The sequence below is a fragment of the Cinclus cinclus genome, chromosome 1, assembly GCF_963662255.1.
Source record: "Cinclus cinclus chromosome 1, bCinCin1.1, whole genome shotgun sequence".
In the NCBI taxonomy this organism is placed as follows: domain Eukaryota; kingdom Metazoa; phylum Chordata; class Aves; order Passeriformes; family Cinclidae; genus Cinclus; species Cinclus cinclus.
In genome coordinates, this window is record NC_085046.1 from 5,922,214 (window position 1) to 5,944,670 (window position 22,457).

Consider the following 22,457-nt stretch of genomic DNA (forward strand, 5'->3'; position numbering starts at 1 on the left):
GTTACAGCCCCTGGGATCTCTTAGGGAACACAATCACTTCCCAGGACTGCTGTTATTAGGCACTTAAGAGGAGCCTGGACACACCAGCACTGCCAGAGCTTTGTCACTGGTAAATGACAGCCTCTGGGGCTCTAACTTTGGTGATCAGTTTACTGTGGTGTGAATCACAGATGAATCACAGTAATGTCTTGGACTGTCTTAAACCACAGGAATACTGAAATAAGGAGTTCTGGTACACTGGAATGCTGGATTCCTTTTTTTTTTTTAACTCAGCCTGTACGGTTTTTTATTTATTTTTTTTTTTAAGACAACCTCAGAATCAAAGAACACTTTTCTGTTCTCTTCATCAGATTTCAATCTCTTTACTCACCCAGCAGTTTATGGAGCTCTGATAGGTGGTATGGCTTTTTGGAGAGAGCCAAACCAAAGGACCTATTGCACACATCCTTCTTCCCAGGCTCCTTTCCAGCACAGGGTGTGATGTAACAGCCTCTCTCTCACACTGAACAAGTTAACAGCCCAGTTTTGGAGTTTACTACATTTTGGCTAAGAAACAGCATGAATAGTTTTGCAGTGAAGCGCTACTGTTTAACAAGTGAGTAGCTGCAGGAACAATCTGGTTTCTCCCTTTTATCTAGGTCTGGAAGAGAGTTCCAGCTGTACATTACATCTCCCCTCTCCCATATGCTGGAGCAGCAAGGACTGTGCAAAATCAATACAGACCAGACTCCCTCCTGTGTGCTCTGTCTGCAATTTTAACGGGGCTTGCTCACAGGAGCTAAGAGTAAGTCTCTGACCACCTTCTGGCTGACTTTTCCTCCTTCTTGTTAAGGACGTTCTGGGAAATTACTTGGCTTGGAAGTTATTTGAAGGACAGTGGCTCACTACACAATCGTATGGAAAGGATCATTTGTAGGCATGTTCTGTCTTTGTCACTTCATGTGAGCAGAGGAAGCCCCAGCCTTGTTTTCCATCAAAAGAGACGCCAAAGGCAGCTCTCCAGGCTGGAGCCAGCACCTTCTGGCCTGGGCTCCTCTCATGCTGGGAAAGGGGAAACCAGGAGATGAGGTACCACAAAAGTGCTTGTGTTTGCAGGGAGTAGTGCTATTTTCACAGTGTCTTATTCATCAGGGGAAGAAGAAAGGATGAAAGAAAAGGATACAACCATATAATGCCCAACATACCATATTCCACTTCAAAACACAGACAAGGTGGAAACAGGGCAAACAGGTTCCTTACTGAATTTGCAACCTCTCTGCATTCCTTTCATGGTTCGTAATGTCACACTAGAGAAGAGTTATCATTTACCACTTACTGCCTGAAGGTTACACCATCCAAACAACACAAAGCCAAAGTACAGAGTTATGAACTGCATTGTGAGAAATCAAATTGCTCCTTTGCCTTTTAATGCACTGCACGGTAATCTTTAGGCACAGCTTTGATCTCTTATCAGCTGAATTTCTCATTATAACCTAACTCAGTCACTAGGAACACCTACACATGCAGGGGAGAGCCTGGCAGAGCTGCTGCAGTGGTGTGACAGCCCCAGCACTTCAGCTCCGGACATCTGAGGAGCGCCTGGATCGGGAATGCAACACCCAAAGTCAATCCCTTCCTTCGCACTCAGCCCCAGGGCTCCTCAGCCCCTGGGGATCGGATTCATCCCCTGCAAATGCCTCTCTGGGGGATGCGGAGACAACCGGAGCTCCCAGCCTAAGCAGCTCAGAAAGGTTTCTAAAGTTAGGTGGGATAAATCCAGACCTTGGTGATTAGCACAGACATCCATTTAGCACGAGGTTAATTGCTTAGCTTTGTGTACTGCCTTGAGATACTTGCTGAAGGAGGATCTCCCTCTCTCAGGAACTGTCTCCCACTGTTTATTCCCCTCCCCAGAATCAAAGGCTTAAAAATCACGTGAAAATACCCACTGTTGGAAGAGCTAATAAAGCATGTAATGTTTTGGTTACATCTGCTGGGAAATAAGAGTTTTTATTCTTCCTTCCATGTCTTCTTTCTTACTGAACAAATCTAACCATTGTGCACCTGAGTCTCAGACAGATAAAAAACAATTTCGGAACCAGCTTCAAATGCCATTAATTATAAAAATGGGCTAAGATTAATTCCAAGTCCTGATACTATATATCTTCCTATAGTTATATTTTCTTCTGGTTTTGTTGGATTTTTTGTTTGTTTGTTTGATTTTAAATAATATTTCCCAGTCTGGGTCCAAGGGTTTCTCTTTCCTACTGCTATATATATAGAGCAATCATGAATAATTTATAATAATTCTGGGGTCTCACACATTACCATTACCAGTTAAGCAATGTAATAAGTAAATGATATTTTAGTTGACAGAGCCCTGTAGATAAGAGTCAACTTCTCATTTCAGATGTCAGCATGGATGCTTCCATTTCATTGAACTGATCACCTAACAGCATGGCCACTATGAAACCATTTATCATAAAATTTATAGAGTGTTTCAAAAATAATTGAAATTGTTCTGCCAGCAAATGGTGATATAAGCAAATCAGAAATGGAATTTGCCTCTTACAGATTTGTTTAGGGTACGTGGTTGCGAAATAATGTATTTATTAACACACAGATCAGAATAAATGAAATGTTTGAAACACAGTACTCAAGTTGAGAATGTTTGTCTACTGCTGTTGTATTTGCAAAGGAATGTTGGGTCAATGATTTGCAGGGATCAAAATACACAACAGTGAAAGAACACTCATCAGCTTCAGATTCATGTCCTTCTGCAGGAGCTCAGCCTTTCTCTCTGACAGTTTCTCCTTCTAGAAGAGAATGGCAAATCTATCTCTCTATCCACTCTCTGTTGAAAACTAAACATCCAGAGCTTTGTTCCTCACTGCTCTGTGGCTGCTGACATTTATTGCCAAGTAAACCAGAACCCTAATGATTCACTGGCAGCCCCGCACACTCACTGCTCTCAGACATAAATGAGTACAGAGGGTAGCAGACAATCAGGTGCTACACAACCCACATATTTCTGTATCTTCTGAACAGAAGAGAATTGAGTCCAGCATTCTGAGTTAACCCCCAGACTCTCTCTTGTACATATATACAACCACAACTGTTCATAAAAACCTGCTGAGAATTCTGTTTCTTTATTCTGGCATCTTCTTCTCAACTTCATGTTGTCTGAATCAGCAAATAATCAAAAACAAAGCAAACTTTTCAGTCTTTCAGTCAGCGGAATGTGCTAAGATTATGTTGTTTCCTCACTTCTATTCTAACAGGTACAAAAGACTCTTCTGTAGCTGCATAACACAGATGAGCATGATCATATGCAAGTAATATGACTGATTGACTAAAACCTACCCAAAATATTTTTGTATCCTATAAATCTTTGGGTTTAATATTTTCTGTATCCCAAGAACATACTGACATGGAAAGGCAGTGAACTGGCTGCAGAAAAGTTACTGCTGGAGCTCCCTAACTATAAATGTAGGATTTATTTTATTTAATACTTCAATGATTTACTTTTGCATAGCAGAAGAACAGAAAGTCTGTAATTTGTAGGGAGAGTTTGGCTTGCCTGGTCGAAAAAAAAAATAAAGGTTGGCTACTGGTACAACAGGATGTCGCAAACAATGAATGAAAATGACCATTAATTATAAGAGCAAATAGTTATAACCGGTCCACGAAAAAATTATGTTGAAAATCAGAGACTTCCTAACCTTTACAGAAGGGGCCCCCAAAATAGGGCAGGTGTTTTATGGGATGTGTGTGAATGATTTCAAAGTAGGAGATGAACTCTGATCCAGGACCCAAATGCTTTCAAGCATCACAACAGCTGCTGCTACTGGAGGTACCTCACACAAAAGCACAAAGGCTTTGGGATTGCTGTTACTGTGTCCAGATCCTGGAACAGCTTTCCCATGGGTGAGTGGGAGGAAACTTCCTGCTTTTAAATAAATTACTGAGAACTGTATTGAAACAGAACTCTGCAGTTCAACAGAGAAACTGACCTCATGAACCTGTATGCCCTTTACAGTTCTAGATTTCTAGATACAAAAAAATAGTTGTATGTTTTATATTTTGAAGGGGAAGAAAAGGAAGAAAAGCTGGGCAAGATAGATGCAAGGTAGTTTACTCTGGCGACAGATCAAGGTCTGCTGGCTCCATGAGTCAAAAAAATGGAAAGATACAGGTAATGTGAAGGAATTAACACAAAAGGAAAAGGGGGCAAATAGGCAGAGGAGAAAGAAAAGAAGAGTGATGCCTCTGAGGCTCAGGCTGGCCAAGGGAGAGGGGAGGAGGCACAGAGCTATGAAGTACTGGAGAATATCAGAGGCTGGAATTCATGTGTTCCCAGGAGCTGCTGAGTTCATGCATTACCAGGAACTGAATAAACCACTCTTATGAAGACACCTTTGTTACATGGAAGGGTGAATAAATGCCCCAGTAGTGCTGCCCTTCTTTTTCTCCTCTCTGAACTGGGACAGGAGGTGTGATATCAACTTGTGCTATTAGTCACCAGCTGTCCCAGTCATCTCAGACTCCAGAGGCAGCAGGAACTCAGAACCCCTGCAACTCAGACTGTGAATTTCTTTTTCATATGCTCACTTTGGCTGCTAACTCTCTCATCAGCTCTTCTTAAGGCAGATAAAAGAAAATCCTAAATAAAATGTTATCCATCTCTGGGGTGGTATCTCAGCAGTATATCCTGGGATCCAAAGCCATTACAAAGCAGTGCAAAGATCAGTTACTATTTGGGTAAATCCGAAGGGAGACACCACCTTTGAATTCCCAGTGCTCTCCCAGCCAAACTCGGAAGTAAACTGAAGTAAAAAGCCTTTTCTCATTCTGTCCCACAGCACGGGCACACACACTGCAGCCCATCAGTTCTAACACAAGACGCAGTCTACACACAGCCCTGTACATTTCCCAGTGGAAAACTGGACACAAGCTTTACTTACTGGTTTTGAGGTAGCACAGGGAGCTGGTGTCATGATGGGAGGCTTGGCTGCACTTTGTGATGGAGGCAGAGAAAATCTCTGCCCTGTGTCCGGAGGCGAGGAACAGTGAATCCGTGTTTCGAGTCTCTCAGGCTCATGCTTACAGGAATCAAGAGGAAACGTGGGCTGCTTGGTCACTTGTGTTGGGGTAGATGGAGAAGAGGAGAGGCCAGAGGCTGTGAACAACAATAATGACCAAAGATCAATTCAGACAAAAAGCAGAGGGAGATCTCAGCTTTACAGAAATCCCGTACTTTTTCATCACATTTCCCCAAGCTCAAAGTAGCAATCTCACCTCCTTGTTTATGGAAGGGAATCTGTGCCTTGCCATTAAGAATCTTTTAAGCTGGTTGAACTGTCTGATCCATTACAGGGAGGCACAGTGGCAGGATGAGAATGCTGCAGGTTCGTGTTGTATTAACCTCCTGTCTGATTGCTTATTTCTAAAATGACACTCAGCACAGGTATTACTTTATTGTTGTCATTTTAATACTCCTGTGAGTCTCAGGATTACCTTTATCTCATGGCACATGGCTCAAAAACCTTTAATAGTTGTTTTTTTGTCTTTTTCATTATTTTAACAGTATCTCAGCCCTCAGTTAAAATACAATTAGGAGCAGAGACAAAAAGAAACAGGGCATATTTCTCCTGAGCCTCAGTTGTCTTTCTGTAAAGCTCTTGTACAGCCTTTATACAAACTAAAATTGTTTTCAGCTGCCTTTGAGGAGAAAGATTAATCTTATCTATTGCCAAAAATCAGTGTCAGCAGTAGATAATTTCTCTTGTGAGCACCCTGTTTTTATTTGACATGTGTATGTACCTCAGCTGTATTTTTTGGTTGCATTCCTAGGGCAGCTCTGAATTGTGAACAAACAGATTTGAACTGTGTTTATTTATTTCCCATTTAAGAACCAGCCACCACCAGTCAGAAAATTCAGGTTCCAACATCTGTGTTTCTGGTTACATGTACACCAGCAAACCAAGGGTGTTTCTCTGATGCCAGCACAAATCAGGACAGACTTAGATCATAAAATCCATGAGGCTGAACTGGGATATATATTGTCAAGTGGGCTGTAAGACCTCTGAATTTGGCTCATTTCTTGTGCTTCCATAGATTTGTGTAGACCAATGGTTAGTCCAAAGGAGACTCAAGGCCATCAAAAGAGGGCAGATTAATGAGCATAAAATCCCAGGCCACTCAAAGGAGTGTTTGAGAGCACAGTGTTGCATTTTCATGGTAAATCTGGCTCCTTGCTGTGAGCTTTCAGGGCTCCACCAGAGATTATTGCACCAGAAGTTTTTTCCTAAGTTCCTAGACTTGGAAAACTGGACATCCAACAACTCAGGGAGGAATCTATTACTTGAAGAAACTATTACTCCTGACACATCTGGGGAAGAGTTAGCATATTCTGTGTTTAAAGGAATTAACATATAATATGCGTAACTGTTCTTTACCTATAATTCTTCTTTAAAAACAACCTTTCTTGATGGTTTTACATAATAAGAGACTTAACTCTATAACAATAGAGTCACTCAACATGAAGTCTGCAAAATAATTAGGCTCTAATATGTTTCATTAATAGTGGGTTTAGTGGTACAGAGTACTGTATTTACTTCTTTTAAATAAAATCTTAATTCTCACTGATAAAATTTAGCTTTGCTGGAATCAAAAAGGACCCCCTACTCAGTCCCTATCTTTGGTCCTTTTCTAAACTTGCAGCTGGACTTCCATTTAATTTGACTTTTAAGGAGCCCTGCAGCTCTGCCAGTCAAGCAGCAATCCCACAGGCCCAGAGGAGACTGGGGCTGGGGGCAGGTACAGATGTTGGCAGATGTGACACGCCATGGAGTGAGGCAAGAGTAACCACCCTGGCATTTTGAATGTCCTCAACCTCTGCTCATTTCAGGGGGGCTGGAGAGAGTTTCCACTTCCTTAAGGACTGAAAGGACACCTAACTTGCCTGTTCAGTTTTTGCTTACAGAGAAGTTGAAACGAAGCAGTTCTGGGGAAGACACTCCTCTGTGTTTTTATGGAATAAATGTTCCCTGAGTGCTCACATTGGGGGTTGAGAGAGCTGTAATTGATGCAAATGGAAAACCACTAAAAGGGAGAAAAACACCATTAGATCTTCAAGTCTTGCTGCTGGGATGTGTTCATTGTGTGCTAATGTATTCAGCAAGTCCACAAGAACTATTTCCAGTGCTCTGGAAGATGAGGGGCTCTGCCAGAAGAGTTTTTACCAGACATACAGAAACCACACGCTCAGCAGCCAAGCAAAGCTGGCCTGCCAAGTGCAGAGGACATCTGTAGGATACAGGGACATGTGGATCAAATGAGACCAGGGAAGTAACATTTCTTCTACATCCTGTGAAAACTACTGTCACCTCCTCACAGACAAGTAACAGCCCAGACAGCACAGACAGCATGGTTTCCATCTTATAAGAACGTTCACTGGTGGTGAATGTCCTTTTGGATGCCAGCCTTGGATACTTGGCATGAGTTTCTACGGATGAAGAGCATCTGTGACCCCAGCACACTGAGCCTTAGAACTGTTTGTTCCAGCCAGGCTCTTCAAACATAAAGTACTCTCTGTGAGGCACACCCTAATACATCTGAGGTCCAATTTGTCTGTGACTCAGTTTCTGCACAGAGTTGGAGGGAAAAATATAATTATTTCGCAGGGTACTAGATAAAATTAATGTAATTAAGCTTTTCAATCTTTTAGAAGCCCACCTCATAGCATTATTATGGTATCTATGTTATTTACATTTGTACAATACTAAGACTGAAATAATAATCACATAGGCAATGCTTAATTTTTATAAGTATTACAACAAAATACTTTTGGCTACTGTGATACAGCCCAACACCCTAAACCCTCTGATGTCTTTTCTAAAAGCCTTTCACATCAAAGAATAAAAATCTGTAATGTATCGCCAGAGCAAAATCCGTTCAGAAGTTACAGGATTTTGTATTAACTTTAGTCCTATTGGACTGACAGCTAAACACTGTTGTAAATATATTGTTATCTGTACATGCAGTAGGTGTCCTGCTCTGCTACAGCAGAAGGAATCCAGTGAAGAAACAAGATACAACTCTATCCCACGGCTAAAACCAGTTTATTTGGGATAACATATGTAAAACAATTAAGCAGGGAAAACCAGGCAACAATTCAGATTCTTCTATAATGAAGCTGAAACAATTCATTATGTGTGTAGGATTTCAGAGCAAAAACAAACTTTGACACTGGCTACAAACCCTACTAGTGCTGGTAACAATATGAAAAAATGCGGTGTTTTCATGTTATGAAACTAAATAGCTGTCCCTTTTTTTATAGCACAAACGAATTTTAGAAAAAAATTACAAAGAGAGAAAAAGGTCTAGCAGATCGGTTGCTGTGTTGCTGTGCCTCTGGCTAACAAAAGGGTTTGTCCTTTGGGGTTGGAACTGGATAATCTTTAAGGTCTCTTCCAGCCCAAAATGCTTGATGATTCAATGATTCTATATTTCCTATTGACTAACCCTATGCACTTCTGAAAAAATCCAAGAGTTTTGCTCTGTTCTGATTCATTCTCACATTACCTTTCTCAGGACAAAACAGGAGCAAATAAAGAGGATAACTGTGGCCTCTGAATTGATGAATCATAAGTACTAATATTTGCATAACTGATTATGCATACAAATAAGAATATTCATAAGATTCACATGAATATGTGGTTCAAAACAACTTCCATATTACAATTTTACATGGAATGTGTACGTGAGATCCTTATAGAACTAGATAGCACTAGGCTTTGAGCAGAATGGGTCTGTCTCCAGCTGCCTTTCCCCTGTGACAGGGACAGCACACAGGGATGGCCCAGCACTCACTTCTGTGCTCCTATTTGAGCAACTTCAGCTAGGATCGAGCCACACATCATGGGTTGGATGCAAGAGCCCCAAGAAGTGCTGCTGGAATGGCAGTGCCCACACCTTTGGCTCAAGTCACACCCAGCATGGGCTGGTACAGACATACAAAACCAATGTTGCACCCTTCACTTGTTTCTTTAGGTATTGACAACAATTTCTCTTAAATAAAGCCCTTATTTTGCACAGCATTAAGTTTTCCACCCACATATTTGGGCATTCTCAGCCAAACCAGCCCTCCACTGATACATAACAGGAAAGGATGAAGTGCTGCGCTGTCATCCGTGTACTCCCAAGGGAAGAAGGGTGGATGCCCTCCTACATTTCCTACATTCCCAGGGTGACATCCACAATGAGTTCTGTCACCTACATTTCATGCCTGACCTGGCAGGATGCATCTGGTGGTTTCTGGGAGGCAGGATGCTCACAGCCCAGTGATTCCTGCCAAAGCCTCCCTTTTCATCAACCCTTTTCCAGAAAGAAAAACAGCTGCCGCCCCCTTGAACCTTTGGAGCCACCTGCCCCCATAGGATGCTGCAAGGGATTTCAGGGATGTGCCAACACTCCTTTACAGAGGTTTGGCTTCAGGGAAACAGTAATAGAGTAACATTCCCTGTTGAGGCTCTAAGGATGGAGCCAGCAGCCTTCCCTCAAACTTTTACATTTGTGTGCTTAAGTTGCTGAAACTGGAGAGAGTTACTGGCCATGAAAAAGAAATCGCTCTTTGCACTTTCCCTATGAATCACACATCAGTATTCTCTCATCCTGTCCCTGATCAAGCAAATAATAGCACTGCTAATACATAAAGCTGTGGCTAAAACAGTTTTCTGAGTTTATATATAGGGACATATTAATTTACCATTTAGAGTTAAACTTCTCAGCAAAAAAAATAAAACAAACCAAAAAAACAAACCAAAAGAACAAAACAACAAAAAAAACCAAAAAGGAATTTCCATTTGCAGTGTTTCCATGTGACACTTTTTGTCTTGACTCTTTCCCAGGACAACGCTGTCCTTTCATTTGCATTCTCAGCTGGCAGTGAAGGCAGGCTGTGGCTGCTGAATTTTAAATACCTTGCAGCACAAGTGAATCTGAGTTGAGCTGCTGGTTCATTAAGCTGATTCACTCTTCAGACACAATACTGTGTTAATTCTGACACATAAGCAAATCAATGCAAATTATGTGAAATGAGGTTTAATGCCACTTAATGGAAGTAAAGCTCTGAACCCATCAGCAGGTAAATGGCTACTGCCAGTTTCCATCCAAACAGTACTTGTGACATTGGCACTAAATGTTGTAAAATACCCGTTAGTTTAAAAAATATAAAATTAAGTCTGAAGAGTAAATCTGAAGAATTATTGTACCAAAAATTAGAATGGACACTGCCCAGGAAATTTCCCGTTTTATCTAACATTGTCACTTACACACCAGTTCAGGTGCCTCCCACCATATAAGAATTCCAGCTCCTACTTTTGAACCTTGTCGCCTTTATCTGTGACTGACACTGCATCACCCATATAATGGCCAGGCCTTCCAACCTTTCCAAGCTCCCTGGTTCCACCTGAGAAGCATCTATCCCAGCTGCACTAGCAAATGTATTTGTTTCAATCTTACTTCAACAGCTCCATGGCTTTCCATGTAGTGGGTACACAACTCACTTGTTTCCAAAACTACATTTCTGATACGTTCATGAATCAGAGGAACAGAAAAATACACTTCTTAAGTAATTAAAATATCATATGCCTGAAAATTTCATAGGAAAATGTATGTTTTTTGAAACTTAAAAAAATCTGATTTATTTATAGCAGTTTGAAAAGTAATAGTAGTAAAGGCAACCACTTCTTAAGTGGTCTCAGCCATAGAAATACCTGACTCTGATAGCTCCAGCTTTTGCTTCAGATGCTATTTCATTTTGTAAAACCAAAGACAAAGTCCCACTGGTATCCAAAATTCAGCCTGTTCTACTCCACATGTAGTCTGTTTATGTGCTGAAACCACACTTGCATCTGTGGAATCTGCAATGTAACACCTTTTCCTCATAAAACTGAGAAAATCAGGAGCTGGAGACTTTAATTAGCAAAGTTTTGAGAATTATTCTTCTTTCTGAAGACCTCAAGGCCCTTTTATGAGGAAAGGCTGATCAGGAGAAACTCTTGGCTGTATCCTTTAAAAAAGATGATGCTGTATCCTTAAAGGGGTTTACTGAAGATCTGTCCTGCAATGATGATTAGTCAGATGATCTTCCATCTTGCCCAGAACCACACATTGGTTATCTTACATTTGTTAAATGTACTTGTGAAATCTGGAGAGACTTGACAAATTATGTCAGCTCATAAAGCAATAAACACATGAGATCCAAGATCAGAAATCCAGGTGGACAGTACCCCTCCCGATGGGCTTTTTCTAGTTCTCATTGGCAGCAAGGTTCCAGCCTGGCTTCTAGCTACTAATTTTCTGCCAATGCTTCTCCTTTGTCTTGCAAATACTAGAGAAAAGACCACAGCCAAATACTTCAGAGCAAAGAAAGGGGGATCACTCACAAGCTTGATGGCAAAGAATGGCTTCTTTTTGAGACGGCCAAATGCACATTCCATTGCTGTTCGACAGCTTGACAGGTGATAAATGAGGAGGTCCTGGTAATGGTTGAGGTAGTCACTGAATAAGTGCCTGGGCTGCCACGAATAATTAACTCGGCATGGTAATTATTCTGAGAGACTCAGCACCAAGACTTCATCAGACACCAGATGGCTGCGGCCAAGACTCAGTCAGAAACACAGACAACGTGTACCTTGCCAGCACAAGTGCCAGTGAGAGGAGAAAAATATTAAAGAAGGTAACAGCCTGATGGGGGAATATCCTGGAGAAGCAGGAGAAGGAGGTTTGGGCATAAATCTCTCTGAGAAAAACACATGAGCAAAGAATGCTTCACCCTCCTGTGCCTCCATCACCCACAAAGCATGGGGTCAAGAAATTTGCAGGTATCAGTGTCTTAAGTTGCAATACAGGATGTAACCAAAAGTATGTATTTTATCATCATCTGTGGAAACCAGGTGGGACAGTGATCTTTATCTCCGTGGGAGATATCATCTGCTAATGGGCCATCTGTTGAAACCAGGTGGGGCAGTCATCTTTATCTTTTCCACAACCCATCCTTCCTCCAGGAAGATATCCTCTGTTAATGGGCCATTGAGTCCCACTGCATGACTGCTAAAATTACATCATCCCACTGAGAAACGTTCCAGCCAGGGGGAGGAGCCAAAGCTTTCCTACCTAAATAAAAACTGAGATTTGGAACACCAAAGCAGCCTTTTTTCCCACTGGATTCCAGAGGAAAAACAGACCTTTCCACATCATCACTGGACCTTTGGAGGAAAAATGCACCCTTCTACAGGAGCACTGCTTCAGCTGAACCACATCTGTCACTCCAGGAGGACAGCAGACACCATTTAACGGGACTGCTACCAACACCCTGACTGACTGATGGGGTGTCAGGTTGTATTCTGACTCTGTCAATGTTTTGAGTCTGCTCTTTGTAATACTGTTTTTCTATTTTAATTTTCCTACTAAAGAACTGTTATTCCTATTTCCATATCTTTGTCTGAGAGCCCCTTAATTTCAAAATTATAATAATTTGGAGGGAGGGGGTTTACATTCTGCATTTCAAAAAGAGGCTCCTGCCTTCCTTAGCAGATGCCTGTCTTTCAAACCAAGGCAATCAGCTTTTCACTTTTTCTAGAGTCCCCTCCCCTGCCACCGACAGCAGAGCAGGAGGAGCTGAGGAGGGCCACATCCCGAAGGGCTCCTGCTGCACACAGACCCGGGATGCCGGTAACAGGATGCGACATCCCGCAGCCACTGCCTGGGAACGACTGCTGCAGCAGAACAAAAGCAAACAGTGCAGTGCTGCGATACCCATCTAAAAAGTCACTAAAATGAAAATCAATCAGCCCTCTTCATTCAAACCGCGCTGCAGAGACTCATGGCACCTGTGCGAATCCCGCGTTTCTGATCCGAGCCGGATGAGCGAAAGCCAGCGCAGGTGAGTGAGCCACGTGCTGCAGCTGGGCCTTATTGATGTGCTGGGAGCTGCTGAGAGCCAAGTCCCGCTGCCTTCCCAGCTCTGCGTCCTCAGCCCCGCATCGCTCCGCAGAGATTCACGTGGTACCGGTACCGCTGCTGGTTACGGCGGGCTGCTGGGGGGAACAAGGCCTACAGCGCGACGCCTTTATTTACTTAATACACCACCTGGCATTTAAACTTTCACTGAGTACTTTGTGTTCAGAGCCCTTAGTGAAATAACTTTTGTTTTCTATTTTAGCAAAGAGGCTGGCTGCTCAGGCGGGCATTTAACAGCGCTTTCCACATTAACCTCTATTGTCCTATCCAGCCTTTCTTCTGTTTTGAGTCAAGCTGAGCTAAATGCTCCCCTGCCATTACAGAAAGCTGCAAGTTGCCTGACTTTGAAGACACTTTGGTGTCTGTCAGCGCTGTCTGTCCCTCCGTCACCCTGCCCTCTGCCAGAGGCTGCTAGAACTGCTTTGTGCCCCTCTCCCTGGTTTTACACAGCAAAGCTCCCAAAGCACGGCCACCGTCATCACTGTTCATTTCTGCTTCTGGGAGCACCCACTGCATGCAAAGTTCTTCATGGACAGACAAAAAACAGAGGCTGCAGCCCTGAAGGGTTTGCATTTTGACAGGCAAAGGAAAAAAGGAGGAAAATCAGGGGGAAAGGTGGGAGGAGGAATGCTGCATGCACGGTATATAAAGACAAGTTTGGAAGCAATTACTTACTTGCTCTGATGCTTAATTTCACATTTAGGGATTTCATGTTTAATCTCTGCACTACATGCCAGCTTTTCAAAAGCAGCTCCTTGAGGGATTGCAGAACGCGGTATGTTGTTGCTTCACCTGTGATTTATGATATGTTCATCCAGTGTAAATTTTTAAAAAATGGTAATTGAGGCAAAGATTTGCTTGCAATAAAACACCACCTTAACCATGTACCTTATTTCTGTAACAACACTAAACCAGAGGAACACCCCATGGAATCAGAAAAAAAGCTTCAAACATTTTACAAATATGTCATTAGAGGTGCAAGCTGACAAGAAGAACTGTCTTAATAACAGTCTGCAGAACCCCACTGAAATCCCTGTGGGTGATTTCATCTGCATAGTACATCCACTCTCTGTGTAACTGAGACACAGAATATTAATGCACATAAAGACGAGTAGGGCATCTATTTGCAGGGCAGGCATGACAGCTCCAGGGCTGGTGCCAGGGGAACATGCACTGTACTGTGCATACAGCTAAAGGCTGTGATCACACTGTGATCCTTCCCAAGGTTGGGAATAGCAGGATATAAGGCTATCAGAGTAGAGACTTAAGGACGCAGGCCCTGGGACCTGTTCTCTATTTAATTTATTGGTCTATGTTAGCCTCAGGTTCCTACTATTGCAATGAATAAGATAGCTCCAGAGGTGCCAGTAATAGCACCAGAGGTACAGCGGGAATGCCAGCCTTGCAGCACAGTTTAATTTTGTTTATTTTCTGCAATGTTTACACGGGCATTGATGTGCGAGTAATTAAATATTTGCAAAGTATTCCAAATCCTCAGGAAAGCTGTAGCTAAAGAAAGAAGCCATAATTTGACATTTCTTTGCTTCTGATATTAATTTTTAAAACCTTCCTTTCTTCTTTTATTAAAAGGAAAGAAAAATCTCTCATTCTAGCTGTTTTCAAAATTCAGCAAGAGTCCAAGCACTGCTTCAGCCTGTGGCATTTGCTTCTTCCCACTGTGTCTGAGTCAGACCTGTGCCTCATCATAATTCCTCTCTTGCTAACCTGGGAATTAATCTTTTTGTGCACATATGGCATGGCAGAGACAACACAGGGCTCTCTAGCACACCTACCAAAGCCTTCTGAAGAAATAACTAATGACTTTATGGCTCTTGTTTGATTGAAAATAAATTGCTGTGGGACTGTTCCTGCTCCTTATGCCACTTGGTAGTGTAATTTCCATTGCCTTAGTTGGTACTGGATGGTGCTTTTAGCAGAACATTAGTGTGGTAAATGGCTGTTTTTCCAGACACCAGGGCACAGAACTTCCCCTTCCCTTGAAACAATTCATGCAGCACAAGCTTTCTTCTGCCTTTCACAATTAGATCTCAAGGTGATGTGGATGACAAAGAACCTCAGGCCTCAGTCCTTCTGGTTAGTTCCAATTCAGACTGGTTTTCCTGTGCAGTACAAATATTCCTCTTGGCACAAGTAGGCAGCAGTGGGAAAGGGGCCAGGAGCAAAGCAGAATCACTTTGTACAGTGGCATTGCTGACTTTTACCGCTGGAAGTGTACAGAAAATTACAGCCTAAGTTCTCCTGTGGGACAGAGTTGTCCATCTAGGATCTGGTTGAGGACACAAGGAAGGAAAAAGGAGAGAAGACAGCTGCATAGCCATGCCTCAAACCCACAACTATATCAACATCCCTTAACTGGTATGTACTTATCAACCACTGGCAAGTCCACACTGCCCATATATGAGGAATCAGTTACCATCTTATCTTCTTTTCTCAGCACAGAAACTGGGTAAGATTAAAACCAAAGTAAGCCCTGTTCTCTTGCTGCAACTCTCCACACTCTTACCAACAAAGTACTGTTGTGATATCCAGCAATAAAATGAGGCTGAGGAGCAGCAATATCACATCTGTACATTTAAGCTTCAGGACGGAGCCAGGAAGTACCCCAAGAAGCTATCCAAGGGTTACCAGAAATTATGTCTGCAGAGTTTTAGATGCTGGTGTTGCCACAGTTGTGAAGTCAAACAGGTTTAGCAAATGTGCTACCTGCCCAAGAGAGCCATGAACACTTGGGCCCATCCTACTTAAGGAGTTCAGCCAGAAATGAATCCCTATTTTGTTAACATAAGCCTAAAGGGAATTTCAAACTCATACCTGGATAAATACCAGTTACATGGAATGAACAAAAACTCAACTTGGGATGTTCAATGATCCTATCAAGTTAAACTCCATCATCTTATCTTCTTACTTGCCCATGAATAAAATTCAAATTTATGGGAGAGAACACCATTTCAGTGATGTCCATTGCATTGGATCAACCAATAACTGATGTGATTTCGTATCTCCATTGCCAAGTATTTCTATTGTCTACAACATTTCTGATATTTCTGCACCAACTACATGGCACAGGATTGGCCTGTGTCTTCCCAGCCATGTAGGCTTTCTTCACCCCTGATCTGCCTCCTTCAGACCAACCATCTGTCCCCTCCATGTATCCTGCTAAAATGTTGTATCTGACTCTCCATTTCAGGACCAGTACAGACTGACACTACAAGAATAAGTTAAAGGAATTCCTCACACGTTTGGTTTATTCTTTCAATTTCATCCTCAATGTGCAAGCTGATTTAGACTTATCTCTTCCATTTGCCAAGTCAATAGAGTGCCTGCAAGATCAGCCCCAAAAGCATGCATAAGTTGGGTTTCTTTCCTTGGCTGCCCAACAGGTTACAGCTGATACTTCCTCTCAACACTCAGCCCTGTGATGCTGCAAACCTCTGGCAGGAAAGAGCACCAGCACCCTTTGGCAGAGCAGAATTTTCCAAGGGCTAGTCAGGCACTTTTCTTCTTCAGGAAATCCTTCCCCTCCCCTGTCATCCAACCCCAGCTTCACCCCACAGCCCATCCCAGGTCACTATTACAGTGTGCCTCCAGCACATGATAAAGTCACATTCCTGGCTTGTTCTACCCCCTAGAGCTGTCATCCTGCTATAAAGCGAATGAAAACATAGGAGCCAAAAGAACTCGGCACGTTGAGAATGAATACCTCAACAGCAGGCTTGTTGGAGCAGAGGACACCTCCATGCCCGAGATTCCCCAGGCTCAGTAGGAAATGTGATTTAGTTAAACAGATCTACCCCTGCCCTTTCATTCTGCTCCTCTCCATCACCCCAGTTCTCATCTTCTGCAGGTGTCTCCCTAAGTGTCCAGAGGCCTTGATCCCATTCCTGCACACCAGCATCAGCTGTGGACAGGCAGTTCACACTGACACACCAACCCAGCCTCATTTCCCACTCAAGTTAATACTCCAAAGTGGGGTAGGGATTTTACAGCATCACTTCAGTCCTTGGACTCGGGAAGCCTGAGCCATGCCTGCTCACAGGTAGCCAAGTGCAAACTCAGAGGACTGGCAAACTAGAAGCTCCAGAAGCCAGGCAAAGCCAGCAGCCATAAAAACCACAAAAGGTGAACAGACTCTTTGGTGTTTCCTTTGCATTGGGATAAACTTGGCACATCTCCAAGCAGGTACATTTGCAGAGGCCCTTCCTTGAAGTCTCCTGCCTCTCTGACTAGGGACAGCACAGCATCCAAAATCTCGGGCACGAGAGATGCAGAGTGTGTCTACAATATGAATATTAATACACTAAAAGGGGAGCAATTGCAGGAGCAGTTCTGACCTGCTAATGTGCCAGAGACAAGAAGCATGAACTGACAGGTCTCAAGTATCTGCTCCCAGTGTTTCTCACCTGAGATGGATCAGTAAGAAAGCCACACTGATTACACACAAAGCTCTGCATTAGAGAGAGGTCTGACTGCCTGCCCTGTTGTCTTCTGTAACCCTGCAGTAGGCAAGGAAAGGAAATGCACGGAAGACTTGTAAGCTCTTCTAGTTAAGGCTTTAATCCTGTGAGAATCTGTGCACACCAGAGAGGGGCTTCAGAGCAGGCTGTGAGAGCAGGACCAGCTCTTCTGGGGAAGGGGTGATTCCACCAGCCAGGATCAGATGGAGCAATTGGTGAGGCTGCTGTGACAGCCTGGCAGAGCCTCTCAAATACTGCTCTTCAGCTTGGAGCAGATGATTACTATAAATTCCATGCCACCACCCTGCCCACTGAGACAGCTGGAAACAGGCAGGGTTCAGGGCTTCAAACCTGGAAGAAAGTACATTCAACCTGAACACTTCTGAAGAGCAGGTCTCTTCACAGGACACGTGTGATCCCAGCAAGGCCAGAGGATGCTTCCCTGCCAACCTGCCCCAGCCCTGTGCAGCCCAAGCAGGGGGCTGCTTATGCAAGTACTGACTCAGATGTCAGGGAGCAAAGCCAACAATGCAAAGGCCACAGGGAACAACTGTCAAATGATAAAAGATTTCAGTCACTGCTGACCAAAGCTGGATTTAACCTAGCAGGGAAAGGCTTTTTAGCTTTTCATCTCATCACCAACCCCCTGCACCTGCCACTTCCCTTCCAAGCTGCATTGTTTCGACCTCATTCCTGAAAATAGACTATGAGTTGTATTCTCTTTGTAACAAGTAACTATTGCAGTGGAAAGCTGATTAATTTCAGTTATTAAAGCATGGAAGTGCTGCAACCTGTTCCTTGAAGCACTGGCAGCTCTGTGACAAGTGCAGTGTCTGAATATCCCTGAAACACCCAGGGCTCCTGCTCAGGAAGCCATTTAGATTGAATCTGGCTCCACAAACACTGTGACAAATTCTCAGGCACTTCTGCAAGCAGTAAACCTCTATATATTTCCCAAGTTTATGGAACACTGGGAGTTGGCACTGGTAGTTTGATGCTGCTCAACAAAATGAATCAGTCAGGTGATAAAAGACCAGCTGGCTTTAAAGAGCCACCCGGACGAGGGTTGGTGGCTGACAGCACATGAGCTGAGCCAGGTCTTGCAAAAACTAGTAAGAAAAGGGGACTGGTTTCTAGTCCTTCCAGTCCAGACTCAGAAGAGTTGTCTTCTTGGCACTTACCAAGAAAACTGCATCCTTTGCTTTGCCAAGCCTGTTTTTTCTGAGGTATGTTCTTGATACCTCCAGAAAAATAGATGATACTGCAGAGACAGCATGAGATCCTTAATTCTTATCAACCATGAGCTTCCAGATTGACTGCAAAGAACATCAGGCATTTTTGCAATGTTTTCCTTGCAAGAGAGGACAGGATGGTACAGAATATTGGTCATGGCTCTCCATAAGTTTCCCAAGATTTATCCTTATGGACTCTTGGAGCAACAAGGGCTTCGGCAGCTCATTTGTACCATTTGTTCCATTACACTGTAAAGCTGTGGCCAAAAGAAGCCTTTTTTCTCTTAAAAAAATCCCAGTCTTGTACTGATTAAACAGATATAGTTCTACCACTGGAAATGGTGAAGTTTCACCACTGTAAAAGCAATTCAGTCACCATTTTGGGGAAGGTGGCTGGTACTGATCGCTTTTCTTGATATGGGATTGAATATGAAGCATCCCTGAAGTTCTGTAGAACTTGAACAGAATCCAGCTTGGAACAACTCAGTTGAGGTTGGTACAAGCTGAACACCAGCCCAGGCCAGCTGAGATCTCTGGACTATCATGTGGCTGGCCACTGGCCTTGCAGAGCTTATGTCCAAGGTATTCACACTATGTGGAGCCAAGTGTGGGATTTGTGATAGCATTTGCCTCAGCCCTGTCCACCTCAGTGATGCCAAAAGAGTGCTCAGCTCTATTTCAAACACAGATTGTGCCAAGTTCTGCCGCCCCACGAAGCCCTGGAGCTTGTATGAAAGTAACTTCCTAGCACAAACCTAAAACTTTACATCCAGCAAACAGGTTTTGGAGAAGGCACTGACTTCTATTCAAGTGCAGTATTCAGTAGCAGCAAGAGTGGCTGTGGCTTTAAACCAAGACAAGATGGGAGCTGGGTGTGCTGGTACTGCTGGAACCAAGCAGGAAGAGCAGGAAACTTGAGATCTCAGGGGCTGGGGGATCAGTTTCCCCAAAATTGCAATTATTTGTGTTACTCTGGGCTCTGAACATGTTTATTCATCTCAGTAAACAAAGGCATGGTGAAAATAAAAGACTCTGATGGTGAATCAAAACTATTTAGTGTGAAGGAAAATAATCAGAGCAGGGCAGGGGGCACAGCTGGCCACAGGAGGAGGTAAGAGCTGCAGAAACAAATGGGTATCAACCAGAGTCTGCCCCACCACTACAATGGCCAAGGTAAACAAGGCAAATCTGTGAGAGTCCCTCAGCAATATGCAAAAGGAAAAGGATCCCTGATGGACATAATTACATGACTCTGTCATTTCTGAGACACAACAGCACCAATCAGTGAGTGACCTTGCTCCCCACGCCCTGTGTCCCACCAGCAGTAACAGGGCTCCCAGCCACTGCACACCTTCATACTATGGCAGAGTGCAAGAAATAGGTAGAAATAAATCCATGCAGGAACAACAGAACACATTGCTAACTATATTTTGTTTCATTCATTTGGTTATTACCTGAAATCGATCAAAATCCACAAGAAAATATCCCAAACCCTGCACTTAAAAACGATTCAATTTTTCTCTTGTTGGTATCCAGAGCTGCAGTTTTAATGACATTTTGCTCTGGCTCTGTTTTCAACACCCCTGATGATAAGTACGTGCCAGCAGCTGCTGAAGCAACAGTTGCTGCAGATCCAGTGTCAGAATGTGACAGACATGTGGATGGCTGCTGTAGTTGGGAGGACACACAGCCGGGGACCCTGTGATTCCCAGCCACGTGCCACAATGTGATCAAGGAAAGCTGGCTCAGTCCTTTCCCTCGACTGCTTTCCTCTCCTCCTCCCCTTCCCTACGGAGCTGGGTTTCCTCTCTCACACTTGGAGCCCTTTGGTTTGGCTGACATAGGGGATTTATCTCAATTAAATTAAGTAAGAAAGGAGAAATATGTGCTGAACACAGGGAAACTGTGTTGTCTGCCACCAATATATACGAAGTGAAGGGTGTCTCAATATTTGCAGACATCCACAGCTACTTCATCCTTCCTTTACTCAGCTCTGGGCTCTCCCTGCAGCCTTTCAGATAGGCCTAAAACCTTTACCCAAAGGTTAAAGCACCTGGTGAACATGATTTAGGTTCAGTACTAAGGATGGAAATAATCATGCAATTGCATGGGCAGAAGATGTGTGTCTTTGATGACATCACTAGCAGAGATGGGGACCTTGCTGGGAGCCAGATGCTGTCCTTGTGGGATTCCATTCCTTCATGAAAATGCAAACGTTGCTATGTCCTTCTATATTCCTGTGGGGATTACCAGACTCTGTGAACAAATCTCCTCCTTCCCTCCTGCATCCTGGCACTCTTGGTGCTCCTGCTCCCATGGTTTGCTGAGGAAGAGGAAGCAGGAGCACAATGTGCACACACCATCACTCTCCCTGGTGGCAGCTCTCACTGGTGAGCTGGTCCTGCCAAAGGAGGGGAAGGTCAGATGGTTGAAAGCACAGAGCCAGATTTCTGCAAATCCCAGGAGAACTGGCATGAAATACAAACATGTCCACTTAGCTCTGCAACACTGTCACGGATCAGCTATGCCATCACAAATAGCGAGCACTTTGCAGAGAAAAAAATAACCAAATAGCCCCCACAATAAGCTCTTATACAGCAGATTATTAATCACTGTATAGATCCCCTTCAGCTGCAGTTCTCTCTGGAGAATTGTATTTGCCAATGCAATTGCCTTAAACATGAGCAATGCATGTTTTGTCTCTTAAAAGAGATTATACATTTGCTTAGAACAACAGGCATTTTAAAACACCAAAGCCAACATTCGGTGGTGGAGACTGCTAGAATAATGAATTCATGATTCAGCAGGGAGAACTTCTTCCTAGGAAAGTTTTCTGGCTGCAGAACTACTTAAAGTGTTGGTTTGATGCACTAAGGTTGTTTATACCTGCAGCACAACACGTATCAATTGATCAAACTGCAACTTCAAAGGGGTCTCAGGTGCTTGAAAGCAGCAGTATGGTTAATTAATCATGTGAAACAAAACCCAACGAAGGCAAGACACCAGCAGTAGAACATACTGGGCTCTGCAGAAATTAGCTTGCATTAGACTTAACCAGAGCAGCATGTCTTACTCCCCTGAGAAGAGAGATGCAATTTACCCCTTGAGCTACATGCTTCTTTTGGATCCAGACCCATTGTACCATTTACATCAAATATGTAGAGCATTAGCCACAATGAGATGTAGACCAAAATAACAGCCTACACATCTCAGTTTACAAACCCAGTATTCATATGCTCCCCAGGGTTAAATGCTGACTTTGAATGGGGGACAGAAGCACAAATGAGTGCATTCCCTTTCTTCCCGAGAGGCCCCAGCACATCCCTGTTCCTCGGCAGAGACACGCATTAATTCATGACTCTTCCTGGGCAGCCGGGGCTGGCCGCGTTCCCACCGCGCTGAGCTGGAATGCGGAGCTGCCCATTCCTAGTTTTTGGCAGGCTGCTGGGGTCAGCCTCTGCCATTGACTCAGCTGCCCCTACTTGCTCCTGGCTTGCTAATCTGATCCCTCCAACACCATGGAGATGACTCCCACTCAAATATTTGGCTTTGTGAGAGGCCAGCTTGCAGATAAGGTGCGAAACGGAACGTGCCACAGAAATTCATGGGAAGAGCACATGCTTATCATGATGGCAACACACGGGATGACTCTAGTCTGAAATGTGGCTAACCATGAATTTGTTTGTTTTTTCCTGAAGAAAAGCTGTCTTGCTTTAGGGAGCTTTCAGATCTCATCTGCTTTCCA

At 43.5% G+C, this 22,457-nt stretch overlaps 1 protein-coding gene across 6 annotated transcripts in view; it reads right to left on the reverse strand.

Moving 5' to 3' along the window:
• PRKAG2 (protein kinase AMP-activated non-catalytic subunit gamma 2) overlaps positions 1 to 22,457 on the reverse strand; it is a 156,529-nt gene that overhangs the window by 59,800 nt on the left and 74,272 nt on the right. For 3 of the 6 annotated variants that reach the window (XM_062506189.1, XM_062506203.1, XM_062506220.1), the window contains one exon: positions 4,944 to 5,158. The exons of 2 other annotated variants lie outside the window; for them this stretch is intronic. In XM_062506189.1, the coding sequence (XP_062362173.1) occupies positions 4,944 to 5,158 (215 nt within the window). The remainder of the gene's footprint in view (positions 1 to 4,943; positions 5,159 to 22,457) is intronic. One more of the 6 variants, XM_062506197.1, reaches the window with a different exon arrangement.